We start from the raw sequence: 13,622 nt of genomic DNA, 5'->3' as shown, positions 1-13,622 counted from the left end.
ACTCATTTCACAAAGAACTACACTTTTCATTACATACATGAGTCTGGACAGGCAGGTCAGGCCCCCCCACACAGCACTTGGATATTTTTGTTCCCCGTGCTGGCTGGGATTTTAACAAATTAAGTATATTTTGCATTGCAGCGGCCCCAATTGTCAAGCACCCAGTGCTTCAGGTGGCCAGTCTGGCACTGATTTAACATCATATGATAACATTTATCTTTGTGTGTGTATGTGTATGTATTTGTGTGCGTGTGTGTAGGTGGCCAAGGCAGTGTCTCAGGCCCTGAACAGATCTGTGAACTGCCTTCCTGGACAGCGGGATGTGGACAACGCCATCCGCACTGTGGGTGAAGCCAGCAAGACACTTCTGGCTGATTCTGTAAGTAAGATAGATTGCATTGTTAGTGCTGTGAAATAGAAGTGAGCTGAATGTTTTTTCCACCCTGGTTTTGTTGGTTTCATTATGAAGATCTTCTTTATTAGTGCACCAAGCCCAGTAGCCTGTTGTTTCACATAGTTACTTTGATCCATTCTTCCTTTCTTCAATCTTTCCCTCTTTCTATAACACTAAATAAAAGAACCAACCAGATGTTAGTCCCAAAACTTTAAAGCTGTTCTAATCAAATATTTCATATTAACATTGGATCCAGTTACTATGTGGAATGTTAAAGAGAATCATCACCAATTCACCAACCGAGTCCCCCTCAACGTTACAGAGCCTTTCAACATTTGTTTAGCTCATTTTTATTCACAACAATCAACTCTACTTCTTGGCTCAGTCTCAGCGCTCTCATCAACCTGGTTTTCAGGAGCAGCATCCGGCTGTTTTCAGTGAAAAAGCTCTAATAACTGTACTCTACCTTAATGATGTGTTTAGGAACACGTCTGCTGATGTGTTGAAATCTGAAAAGATTCCGTCCAGGAGATTCACCCTAGTTTTCTCCTATAACGTTTCATTGAACAACAAATCTGTGTTGAAGTCATAGAAACAAACAAAGGAAACCTTGCTGACTGAAAAATAATCTACTGAGCACCGTTTCCTAATATCTGCACACTTCATCGTCTCAATCATGACGAGTCCTCGCCACACAGATTTCATTTCAACAATCAAAGTTACGAACTTGGTATTGGTAAATTAACCAAAGTGGCCACTTTCAAGAATCATCAACTCCAATAGATGCTGTATTCATTCATGTTGATGATGACCCATGATGCTTTACCATTCACAGAATATGCTGTGTTGAAATCATAGAAATAAACCACCATTCGTAAATTAAAATTTTGTCCACTACTATGTTTTACCTCTAAGACTCACATTTAAATGTCTGCCCTGATGGAGGTTTTACCGCCGTCTGTTTCAAGAGTGGTTTAGCTGACTTTACCGACAGTCATCACCACAGCAGAGAGCGTCGGAACAACAAATGGACTGGAGTCACGCTGCACTGCCCTCTATCATCCTTCTCCACTTCTAACAGTTTCTTTATGGACATTTTAAGACTCAGTCTGTTAAATCAGAAATTCGCCAAGTTTTATGTTGTATGATATCCTGATCAGTGTTGATGGTAAATGTAGTTGATCGAGGCAATAAAATCCACAGTGCGTGACAGAGAAAGTTGGGTTATTGGACTTTCCCTGCTTGCACAGCCTGCCTACATGTTCCATGTTCCAGGATACATTGCATGCAACCTACTGACGCTCCACCCCCTAAACAGAGCATTAGTTGGTGAACACAGTGTAGCATTTAGCAGCTAAAGGGCCAGGTACTTTTCTCAGGAGAAAACGGAGCTAAAAGGAGAATCACTATTGGATGTATATTAATCAGGCAGAGCTCTCATTGTTCTTGTCCTCCCTCTGTAGTTCCCATCCAGTGGAAGGAGCTTCCAGGAGGTTCAGGCGCAGCTTAATGAGGTGGCAGCAGGTCTGAACCAGTCGGCTAACGAGGTGGTCCAGGCATCCAGAGGGACCACCCAGGACCTGGCCAGATCCACCAGCAAGTTTGGACAGGACTTCAGCAACTTCCTGCAGGCTGGCGTTGACATGGCCGGAACATCCCAGGTCAGTATGATGATAGAGCAGTGATGCTGGCTTTGGCCAGAGGTGAGACAGACTTAAAGCAATTACTCTGTAACTTCCCTCACACCACAGATCGACTAAGCAAGGGAAGAAACCTATTTGATTGGATGAAAAACATCAAAGAAAAAACATATAATGGAGACTATACATGCCAAGTATCAACTGCAGGGATGTGTCCTCGCAGCAGCGGCCCAAGGCTGGGGTCTTACCTGTAGCAATACAGGGGGAAATACAGAGAACAACAGAACATAGTGCATAGGTAGTGGTTCACCTGTCTTTGTAAGGAATTTAAAGGATGAATTATGATTATTTTGCTCGCCTAATTAACTCAGGCAGGCTATTCCACGCACAGACAGCCTAAATGAGAACGCACAATCGCCTTTGGTCAACTGAGAACAATCAAGTGGGCCTTGTCTGAGGATCTAAGGCTGTGTCGTGGCTCTTAAGTAGTTGGTCAGTATTATAGATGGGGCACTAGCCCTTTAAGTAAGTCATAAAATCTTAAAATCAAGTCCAGATTTTATTGGTTGCCAGTGCAGATGTGCTAACACTTGTGTAAAATGTTGTCTATGTCTAGTGCCAGTTAAATTCTTGATGCAGCCTTTTGAAAGAGCTGGAGTTATGATAGAGATTTTTGACTGAGGCAGGTATAGAGAGAGTTGCAGTAGTCTAGCCAAGATAAGATAAAAGCATGAATTACCTTCTCTAAGTCAGCATGAGATAAGAAAGATAAATATCGGAGGTGAAGGGAGCAGGACTGCACAACTCTTTACTTACTCCATGAAGTTCAAGTCGCTGCCAAAAATCATGCCTAAATTTCTGGCCCCAGGCTTTTTGTAAGATGACAAGTCATCTAATTTCTGTAAAACTTAGATGTCTTGTATTGGGCTGCGCAAAAAAGATTATATTATACAATTAAATATAATAATATATAATATGTATTGCTCTCATGTAGCAGAAAAATATCCAAATATATTTAATAACCCTGAGACAATTTCTGAGAGATTTAAAACACTTGGCATCATTATGTCTTAAGGATAGATATAACAGTGTGTCGTCAGCGTAACTGTGAAAGGGAACATTATGCTTATAGATTACATGACCTATTGGAGGCATGAGGAGTGAGAAGAGGATGGGGTTATTGGGCCTTGTGAACAAGAACACAAGCACACCTCTGCAGCACTAAAGTACTTCAATATGATGCTGTTTTGTCACACATTTTGCCTTTGCCTGCGATTACGATAATATTTCCATTAATTGTGCAGTCATTTTGAGGCATAATCATTTTTTTTTTGAGAATGGTACATGGTATGGTACATTTTATATAAAAAGTTTCTGAAAACCTCTTACCTTCTCCTCTCTTCCAGTCTAAAGAGGACCAGACACAGGTGGTGTCCAACCTGAAGACAATCTCCATGTCATCAAGCAAGCTGCTGCTGGCAGCCAAAGCCCTGTCCACTGACCCCAGCTCCCCCAACCTCAAGAACCAGCTAGCAGCTGCCGCACGGTAACAAACATTCCTCTTGCTGTCTTTATTTGCCAGTCTTTCTTAATCTTTACTTAATCTCTTAATCTGTCATTTACAAGTCTTTGCCTTTGTGTACACAGGGCAGTTACAGACAGTATCAACCAGCTCATCACCATGTGCACTCAGCAGGCTCCAGGTCAGAAGGAGTGTGACAATGCTCTTAGGGAGCTGGAGGTAACGACCATCATACAACCATGCAGCTTTTTTTCACTTCCTCTTCTCTTTAGTCTGGGTTATGCTGTTCCTAAAATCACCAGTTTACGTCAGGCCTATAGCTGTGAGCAGTCAGCTAATTCACTCTGAGTCATGTAACTTTAGAAGCTATATGAGTGACAAGTGTCCATGGTATAATGTATATTGCTTGACATGAGCAATGATTAACACTGTCATGTGTGGCCTTTAGTTTTGAATCGGCTTTTACTGCTCAGCTCATGGACACCATAAAATTATTGTTTATTGATATTAAGGAAAATAATAAAACAAGGAATTAATTCCAGCACGTAGACAGTACAGCAGTCAGGTAGCATTCAGCCGAGATGTCCAGGTACAGTGTGTTCTGTTTGTGTTTTTTGTGTATGTTGTGACTGAGTTGTGTCTGTGTGCAGTCGGTGAGGGGAATGCTGGAGAACCCGACAGAAGCCATCAATGACTTGTCCTACTTTGACTGCATCGACGGTGTCATGGAGAACTCAAAGGTAGAACATGCGTTACTGCTGCTCCTCTGCTGTTTTTGGTTCTTTCTTGCCATCATTTGTTTATCATTTCAGTTTCCTGTGATCACTCTCCTCATTTCTTTACTTATTTGCAGAATGATGCATTCAGTGTTCAAAGCAAAAACAGTTTACTTTCTCCTACAATAGATGCTACTTCAATGCATGAACTGTGAACAGATGTTTGTAAGTGAAAGAGCTGTAGCACGTAGCTATGATGCTGTCCTTCAGTATTGAAGACATAACACTTAATTTAGAATCACTTATTTTCTAATGACGTTTTGAAATGTTTTGGAAATACAATACAATGTACTAATTATAGGGGTGTTGTGTGTGTAGTTTTTCACCCAAAAATAAAAACTCCGTCATTATCTACTTACCCCTCATGCTGATGGACAATTGGGAGAAGTTTGGTAGTCCACAAAACATTTCTGGAGCCCCACAGCAAAAAAAGCATTACAGCATTCACCTAAACAACTGACATAGACATAAATGACTTGTTTTAAAACGTTAAAAAACACAAAGAAACAAACATGATATGGCTCCATACAGCTCATCCAGCATAATCTCCCGAAAGTCCCAAATTGATTTGAAATGCGATATCAACATCCTGTTTTTTAGCAGAAATCTTCACTGTAGCTGCTTGTGTATTGAGGTTTGATACCCATCCTAACTGTGAAGTTATCTGTAACTGCTGGGCATCAATCACTGAACAGAAGAAGCATAAAAAGAAACAATGAAGACATTCTGTAATCTCTGGTTCCCTCTTGAAGGTCCTTGGTGAATCCATGGCTGGTATTTCCCACAATGCCAAGAACTCCAACCTGCCAGAGTTTGGTGATTCAGTCAGTGCTGGCTCCAAAGCGCTGTGTGGTCTTACTGAAGCAGCTGCACAGGTAAAATTCATTACTGAAAGTTATTTTAAAATTGCCCCAGTCTGAGACCTTTTAAAGAAATCGACTCGGACACAAAATGAGTTGGCTGACAAGGTGAGTATTTGTAATATGGGCACTTGTAATGCTTGAAATGTAAACCTGACCAGTGATCTGTTGATGTCCATAGGCTGCCTATCTGGTGGGTGTATCAGACCCCAACAGTACAGCAGGTCAGAAGGGCCTCGTGGACCCTGCTCAGTTTGCACGGGCTAACCAGTCTATTCAGATGGCCTGCCAGAACCTGGTGGACCCAGCCTGCACCCAATCTCAGGTACATGCTGACCTCTGTGCAACATCACACTAATTATCATTAGTCCTTGTCTTTCACTTACTGAGTCTTAATGTGGCTGAAAACATCCTTGATTCACCCCAGTATATTGTTTCTCCACCCAGGTGCTCTCTGCAGCCACCATCGTTGCCAAACACACTTCTGCACTGTGTAACGCCTGCCGTCTTGCCTCCTCAAAAACTCCCAACCCTGTTGCCAAGAGGCAGTTTGTTCAGTCGGCCAAAGAGGTGGCAAACACTACTGCCAACCTGGTCAAATCCATAAAGGTTTGTAGTTAGACTTCTTTCAACTTCATGTATTTCTTAGATCTGGGCTGCTTAAAACAAATCAGTGTACATTAAATAGCTGTTCTGAATGGCAAGACTTGAAGTGGGGGTGAAGCCTGCCATCAAAGACTTGATGAATTTTACAAATGTGGATGGTGCACGCGTTTGTAAACTCTCTCCTCTAAAGCATTTGTGTAGTTATTCTCAGCTATACAGATGAAAAGATGTGTTGAAAAGGAGTTGGAACCCAGCCAACTCTGCAAACCTGACCAATCGGCAATTGTCAGACTCAAAAAGTAAAAATAAAATTGTCAATTGTAAATTGTTAGATGTTGTTAGACAATTAGACAAGCTAATCTTTGAGCACACTGATCTCTAAAGGCTGGTTCACTGTTGTATTAAATTGGTGTAAATGCTGTTCCAAGATCCAAGACACTATAATGGTCACTAGAGCCACTCTAGTCACATTGATACAGTGTAATCATGTCCCCTGTGCAGGCTTTGGATGGAGCCTTTAACCAGGAGAACAGAGAGAAGTGTAAGGCTGCCACTGGTCCTCTGATAGAAGCTGTGGACAACCTGACTGCCTTCGCCTCCAACCCAGAGTTCGCCAGCATTCCTGCTCAAATCAGCCCTGAGGTACTCGCATAAACAAGTTCAAAACAGAAATTATTTGAGTGAGTGATCCAACAAAGATAGTTAACTGTCGGATCTTATGTTAAATAATTAAATAGTGTGAGATTTTTTTCTCTGTTCTGTGTCCATTGAATGCAATTGAGTCAATGAGGAGAAAGTTCTACTAAGTTTGTGTAGCTGGAGTCACTATTAACATTAAGGTAAAAATCTTGTATGAGTCCTTCTTCTCTAAACCCGTCTTTAATGGACATGGTACCATCAATTTCTTCTCACTTTAGTGAGTAATTTTCATCTTGATTTCCACACACCTTCCTCAGGGTCATGCTGCCATGGAACCCATTGTGGCAGCAGCAAAGACAATGCTGGAGAGCTCAACCGGCCTGATCCAGACTGCCCGCTCTCTGGCTGTCAACCCTAAAGACCCCCCCAAGTGGTCAGTGCTGGCCGGACACTCCAGGACTGTGTCTGACTCCATCAAGAAACTTATCACCAACATGAGGTAAACTCTACTACTACTGCTACTTCTGTCTTCTCTGGCAGAAGGGTAAACTCCTCTGCTTCTCTGTGATGGTTGACTAATTGCTACTTTCACGTTAAGCAGAGCCAGCTCCAGTGCCACATTTATTGCATCTACACTTTCTCTGTTAACAATGATGCAGGAAGGTAATGTCAGTTGAGGGCTTTGAGAGAAACTTGCTGTATTAACTAGAGTTGTGACTGTTCCAATGGAAAATTGGTGTCACACACACACACACACACACACACACACACACACACACACACACACACACACACACACACACACACACACACACACACACACACACGAGTAAAACAGAAACAAATTAAAACTCACCAAAACTGTCTGTTCCAACAATCATCAACTCTGGTTTGGTGAAAATAAACCCTTAATCACACACACACACACACACACACACACACACACACACACACACACACACACACACACACACACACACACAATAAAGCCATGAAAAGGACAAAAACAAATATTCAACATCCCCATCCATTATGGCTTTTAGTCAAATTGTATACACACATACTGACAGACACATACACATTGCTGTCTGGCACCGTGGCCAAGAGCATAGAGCTCATGTCAAAGCACTGAACCACAAGATCACTAGTTCGAAGCTGGATTTCTGGTGAGGCAGTGTGAGGCATATTCTGCATTTCCAGCTATGGGCATTTTAGCATTCACACTGTATTTTCAGCAGGAATTTCAATTTCTAGTTGCTTCTTACAGCCACTAATTATTGTATACACCCTCCATCTGGTGTGTGTTTTTGTGCAGAGAAAAGGCTCCTGGCCAGAGAGAATGTGATGATGCTATAGAGGTTCTGAACAGCTGCATCCGAGAGGTTGATCAGGCCTCTCTGGCTGCCATAAGCCAGCAGCTAACTCCCAGAGAGGACATTTCCATGGAGGTAAACACACACTCGCATGCAGGCACACCCACATACACATACAGAGCTTTGTTGGACAGCTCAAATCATTTGTGAAACATCAGCTGTCAATTTCTGTCTCTTACTGAAAAGCACATTTTAATGTCATGTAGTAGTCATTGTTTAAAAAATGACCCTCTTACCTTGTATCTTATATTTCGTAGTAACATGTCCACAAATACATGTACCTCTATGTAACTTATGTATTTGCAACAACACATTCTAAATTCAGAGGTTCACTGTGTAGCTTTTCTGTGCTTGTACTATCTCCTTCAGGTAGGTGTTAGGTCTGATTACACTTGGACCAGTTCCATTCACTGAAGAAGATGTGAGATGTAGTTTTAAGTCTTGAGAAGCTAGAACGTGGATCTTTGAGCTTTATTTACTATGATAAATATACAAAACTTAAGGTTCACTTGCTAGCTGTTATCAGTGTTTTCACGTGTCACATGTCCCCAGCATTCCTCAGCAAATGTAATTTCCTCTGGTGGACTGACTGACTGACTGACTGACTGACTGACTGACTGACTGAAACACTTTTACAAACCTGCCTTGCATGAGTGACTCTTGTGAGTGGAGTCAGGTCTGTAAAGGTGTTTCTGTCATTGTGTCTGCCTCTTATTTACATGTATAATGTAACTCTGTGCACTGTGCATGACATCTGTGAGTGGATGCATATTATTTAATTTTGTATGTGTGTATATGTTGCAGACTCTCCATGAGCAGATGGCTGCCTCAGTTCATGAGATCAGTAACTTGATTGACCCTGTAGCTGTGGCTGCTCGCTCTGAGGCCTCCCAGCTGGGACACAAGGTAAAACACAGGACAACATCTCTGCACAGCCGACCTACCACTTTTATACTTTTTACACCAGAATTACTGTGTATATGTGGGTTTTTTAAATGCAGGTAAACCCACTATAGATCAGATCAGATACCTCATCAGACTACATCCAAGAGACTGAAAATGAAAATAGTTTTAAAAATAATCAATCACACTCAATCAGACACATTGTTTTTCCAGAGATGGTGATGGAAGTAGCTAAGGAGTGAGACATTTTTGCTTCTGTCTCATCTCTGTTGAGAGTAGCACATGTGCAGTCCTGATCAGGCAGCTAGTAAGGATCAGATACTGACATGGAGGCCACGGACAATGTTGCAGTGGTTACTTTCTTATGTCCTTTACTTCAGTCTCTCTTTCAAACACAGTGCAGACTGAATGATTTTTGAGTGCTGCTTGAACTGAGATGGATGGAAAGTATTAACAAGCCAGTGGCTTTAACTACAACACATCATATCATCACGTCTGACGAGGGAAAATTAGGTTGTCCACCCAGGTGTTATTGTTTAATCACTGCTGATTGGCGCTGGAGCCGATGAACACCAGTGACTACTTCTGAGTCATTTGACGCAGGAGGAAATCTTAATTGTACCGATTCACATTAAGGACAAAAGCCAGATGTTAGTGGGTGTTTGTGGGTCTGTCCAGTCTAATGGGGTACTAGTGTAATGTGAATGATGACCAGCTGTTGGAACAGTCTACAGACTGACTTGTGCTACAGTGACATTATGTAAACTTGTTCAAGCCTGATATCTTTCTTTTATGTCCAATCTCTGTGTATTATTTGTTCTTGACACACTTGAACAGGTATCTCAGATGGCCAGGTACTTTGAGCCCCTGATCATAGCAGCCATTGGCACAGCGTCCAAGATCGTCAGTAGCCAACAGCAGATGGCTGTCTTAGACCAGACCAAAACCCTGACAGAGTCAGCTCTGCAGATGCTCTACACTGCCAAGGAGGCCGGAGGAAACCCCAAGGTACTTAAGCTGGCACCTGTCACAAAGTCCTCTGGATAAGCTGGTGGAAAAACATGGCCAAATGACACAGCCCTATCATTTTCCCAGAGCTGATCCCCCTCAGAGTTACTGCAAGGGAGGCTGCCAAATTATTGCTTGATAATAGTTTGAACATTTTTATTTTTTCACAAGTTTAAATGTGCTTGAAAATATATGTGAACATGAATCCAACATATTCTTAGCAAATATTTTTTTTAAACCAAAATCAATTTACACAGCCTCAAATACAGTCTACCCATGATTCCTCATGTGCACAAGCTAAACTAACTATGTTAATTCACTGCGTGGCACCAAACCATAACAGCAAACTTGGCAGCAAAATACGCATTTTGAAACATATTAGCCAGTTATCTGTATCTTATTAGCCACAATGGATCATTATGCACCTTATCTCGTAAGTTGAGACCCTGACAGACCCTCCACCTCAGAAACCACTGGAGATATTGCAGAGGGCAAGGTTAACAGGAGCATCTAAAAAATCCTGTCTTTCCTCTCACGTGCTGATCATACATGTTTTTATATCACGACATGTTGACTGTTACAATTCACTGCTGCTCAGCTTTGAATATATTCACGGAGACATCATCATATTACCCCTGTTCTCGCCTCTCATCACTTGTTACTTCTTAAAAATGATATTTTATCTTTTTTAAAAAGATTTTTTTTTAAAGTATGTGTTTTCCTTTCTGCAGGCAGCACACATGCAGGAGGCCCTGGAGGAATCGGTGCAGATGATGAAAGAAGCAGTAGATGACTTGGGTGCCACTCTGGCTGAGGCCGCAAGTGCAGCAGGTGCTGTGGGCGGCATGGTGGACTCCATCAATGATGCCATCAATAAAATGGAAGACACACCTGCACTTGAACCTGAAGGCACCTTCGTTGACTATCAAACTACCATGGTTAAGACAGCCAAGGCTATAGCTGTCACAGTGCAGGAGATGGTAAGTTTTTTGATAATCGTCCAATAGGCCCAAGTAGTTCTGGTGATTGAAATAATGTTGAATGTTTTAAAAAGTAAACCATGAGACACCAAATGATAACTTTAAATAGCATTTGAAAGTTGCTTGGGGACTGGGATACTGGGCTTTGAATCCCAGGTGGGGCGCGTCATCAGAATGAGGTTATCTGTGAGAAAGTCCAGAGCCCTGCCTGCCACATTGCTGAGCAACAAGTGACCCCTGCTGGATCTGTCTCCTAACCCCTGCCTCCAGCTCTGCCCCTTGTGGCTGCAGCAGGCTCCAGTTTGATGACCTGGCACCTTGCAAAACACCCTTTGGCCAACTCAAGCCCCGCTCCTATGAAATTCCAAGCCAAGCCCCCAGGAAGAGTGCCAGGCTGTGAAGCCAGTTTGACATTGTGGCCAAATTGTGTAATTACAACGTCACGTGTTTCACAGGGCCCTGAAAAGACTTACATTTTGAAAGAAACAGTTGATGAATTAATAAATGATGGATAAACGGTGTATACATTTTTACAAAAATGATTCGATTTACAATTAGAATTTGTTCCATTCTGTCCCATAACATTTGAAGAAGTTTAAAGCAGCCAATCTCATGCTGCATGAGCCCCGCAGAGTCATTTTACAACCCAAATGTTAAACTGCTCTGCACCATCAAACAGCTTTCATGGGGCTCCGCCTCCAACGCTATATCCTGTTCTCATTTTAAGTCCTTGGTCCAAGCTCGGCCCATGTTGTCTGCGTCAGGCTCCACGCCTCTGTGACAGCATCATGGCACAGTCCAACTAAAATTTGATCCCCCTTCGTTTCTATGTGGAACCGGGCGGGACACAACTGCTTCAGGAGGGAGCCATTTGCTACCATTTTCTTCTTGCGGAGTTCAATCTGACGCTTACTTTGACACTCAAAATCTCAAGGCTTCCAATGTGTCAGTTTGAGAGAGTGGGTGGGACTAACCTCTCAAGCAGGGAATATCGATTATTTCCTGTTTTATAACAGTACAGTGGCAAATAATATGGTGTTTGACTGTAATGAATGTAAGGACAGTGACAAAGTGTAATGACACTAAACAGATTTGGGTTTGACTTTACCACAGTGGCAATCCAAGCTTCACCTCTTTAACACACTTGACCTGAAATTGTACATCATACATACGTCTACAACTGTGGGTCCGGGGCGCCCTAGTAGCTCAGTTGGTAGAGCTTGTACCCCATGTACAGAGGCTGTACAGAGGCTGTGCCCTCGCTGCAGATGCCCAGGGTTCGAATCTGATTTGTGACCCTTTGCTGCATGTAATCCCGTCTCTCTTCCCCCTTTCCTGTCAGCACTCAAGCTATCCTGTCAAATTAAAGCACTAAAATACCCCAACAATTACAAATGAAAAATAGACTGTGGGCTCTCCGGCTCTGCAGGGTAATAGATAGATACCTTATTGTCATTACATATTAAAATGAAACAAACTTTGTTTGGTGGCAATCCATATCATAGCATCACTTATAAAAATAACCTATGAAAATGTATGTATATTAGATGTTTCTACAAATCACTCAGTTGTCAGGAAATACAAGCCTGTGGACAATTTGTTGAAGTTGTTTAAAGCTGCTGGACTGTGGATTTCTTTGTGCAGGAATTGGGTCAGATTTTCTGCGACAGTCCAAATGATGTGACTTTAGCACATTCTTGAGTGCCTCGTCTCAGGCAATTGAAAAACAGACGCAGAGTGATGATGATGCTTTGCTTTAACATGTGACCCACACCTGCAAGGTTCTGTAAGCAAAAGCTGAAGGAACCTAAGAGAGAAGCCAGTGACAGTTTAACATGTCAAGGAATCAAGTCAGTTACATTGTCCTTCATGAGGAGCTGCTCCTCACCAACAGCTAATTTCACCATGCTAGCCAATTTTGAAAACCACAGACACAGAGTTCATAGAGAACATGAGGTTCAACTCTGCGTCAATTTTGAGATGCTGACGCACCTCAGATTTTTAACTAATACTTTGCCAGTATCACCATGAGTTTGGCATTCATTTTCATTTCTAGTGGTATCAAAAAGGTCTTAAAAGTCTTCAATTTACTCAGCTGATGTGGTTTCTTATTTTTCAGGTCACAAAGTCGAACACCAACCCCGATGACCTCGGAGGATTGGCCAACCAGCTGACTAATGAGTTTGGAAACCTGGCGGATGAGGCCAAATATGCAGCTGTGACTGCAGAGAATGATGAAGTAAGAACAGCCATACCTCAGCATACTGTCTGTTTAGAGACACAGGCCATGTCAGCTGGGCATGTCTCATTTTCCATTATTGTCATGCTGTTCATCAGATTTATCTTATCTTTTGTTTTTCAGATTGGTTCTCACATTAAGAAGCAGGTGGGTGAGCTGGGTTTCAGCTGCACAGGATTGGTGACAAAAGCTGGAGCTCTGCAATGCAGCCCCAATGACTCATTCACCAAGAAGGAGCTGATTGAAAGTGCCCGCAAAGTCTCCGAGAAGGTCAGACCCCAAACAAACGCTTCACTTCTTTGTTCAGTTGTTGTTTGGGCATTTAATGCCTTTATTAATGAGTACGTTTAAAACCACTTTTCCTTTACCTCAACGGAAAAACATCAGGAGGTCAAAGGATGTTGCAGAGGTGAATTCACACTATATAAATGTATACAAGCTAGTGAAATATACCAAGGTTGGAAGTATGTATCCTTTGTATCCTCACTGTGCTGCATTATTATAAACTGTGATGAACTGGTTGTGGGCTACATCTCTAGCCCCATATCATCTGTTCCTGTCCGTCCCTCTTCATCTCCTTCAAGTTCTCCTGCATTACTTCCATGTTGTTGTGCTTTCTTTGGTGTTCTCATTTATTCAGGTTTTCCTTTAATTTGTCACCTGTCTGTAGATGTGAATAGTG

General features: G+C 42.2%; 1 protein-coding gene across 2 annotated transcripts in view; it reads left to right on the top strand.

Moving 5' to 3' along the window:
- The window catches only part of tln1 (talin 1), an 87,110-nt gene that overhangs the window by 47,182 nt on the left and 26,306 nt on the right, over window positions 1-13,622 (top strand). For both annotated transcript variants that reach the window (XM_084383411.1, XM_084383412.1), the window contains exons 29-44: window positions 260-379; window positions 1,858-2,055; window positions 3,441-3,580; window positions 3,682-3,775; window positions 4,207-4,296; window positions 5,085-5,207; window positions 5,374-5,517; window positions 5,640-5,801; window positions 6,300-6,440; window positions 6,755-6,936; window positions 7,753-7,885; window positions 8,615-8,716; window positions 9,551-9,721; window positions 10,453-10,701; window positions 12,821-12,940; window positions 13,064-13,210. In XM_084383411.1, coding sequence (XP_084239537.1) covers window positions 260-379; window positions 1,858-2,055; window positions 3,441-3,580; window positions 3,682-3,775; window positions 4,207-4,296; window positions 5,085-5,207; window positions 5,374-5,517; window positions 5,640-5,801; window positions 6,300-6,440; window positions 6,755-6,936; window positions 7,753-7,885; window positions 8,615-8,716; window positions 9,551-9,721; window positions 10,453-10,701; window positions 12,821-12,940; window positions 13,064-13,210 — 2,316 coding nt within the window. The remainder of the gene's footprint in view (window positions 1-259; window positions 380-1,857; window positions 2,056-3,440; window positions 3,581-3,681; window positions 3,776-4,206; window positions 4,297-5,084; window positions 5,208-5,373; window positions 5,518-5,639; window positions 5,802-6,299; window positions 6,441-6,754; window positions 6,937-7,752; window positions 7,886-8,614; window positions 8,717-9,550; window positions 9,722-10,452; window positions 10,702-12,820; window positions 12,941-13,063; window positions 13,211-13,622) is intronic.

The sequence above is a fragment of the Pagrus pagrus genome (assembly GCF_965226575.1).
Source record: "Pagrus pagrus genome assembly, chromosome: 19".
Lineage (NCBI taxonomy): Eukaryota > Metazoa > Chordata > Actinopteri > Spariformes > Sparidae > Pagrus > Pagrus pagrus.
Note: the sequence above shows the minus strand (reverse complement) of the source record. Positions and strands in the feature narration are given on the sequence as shown.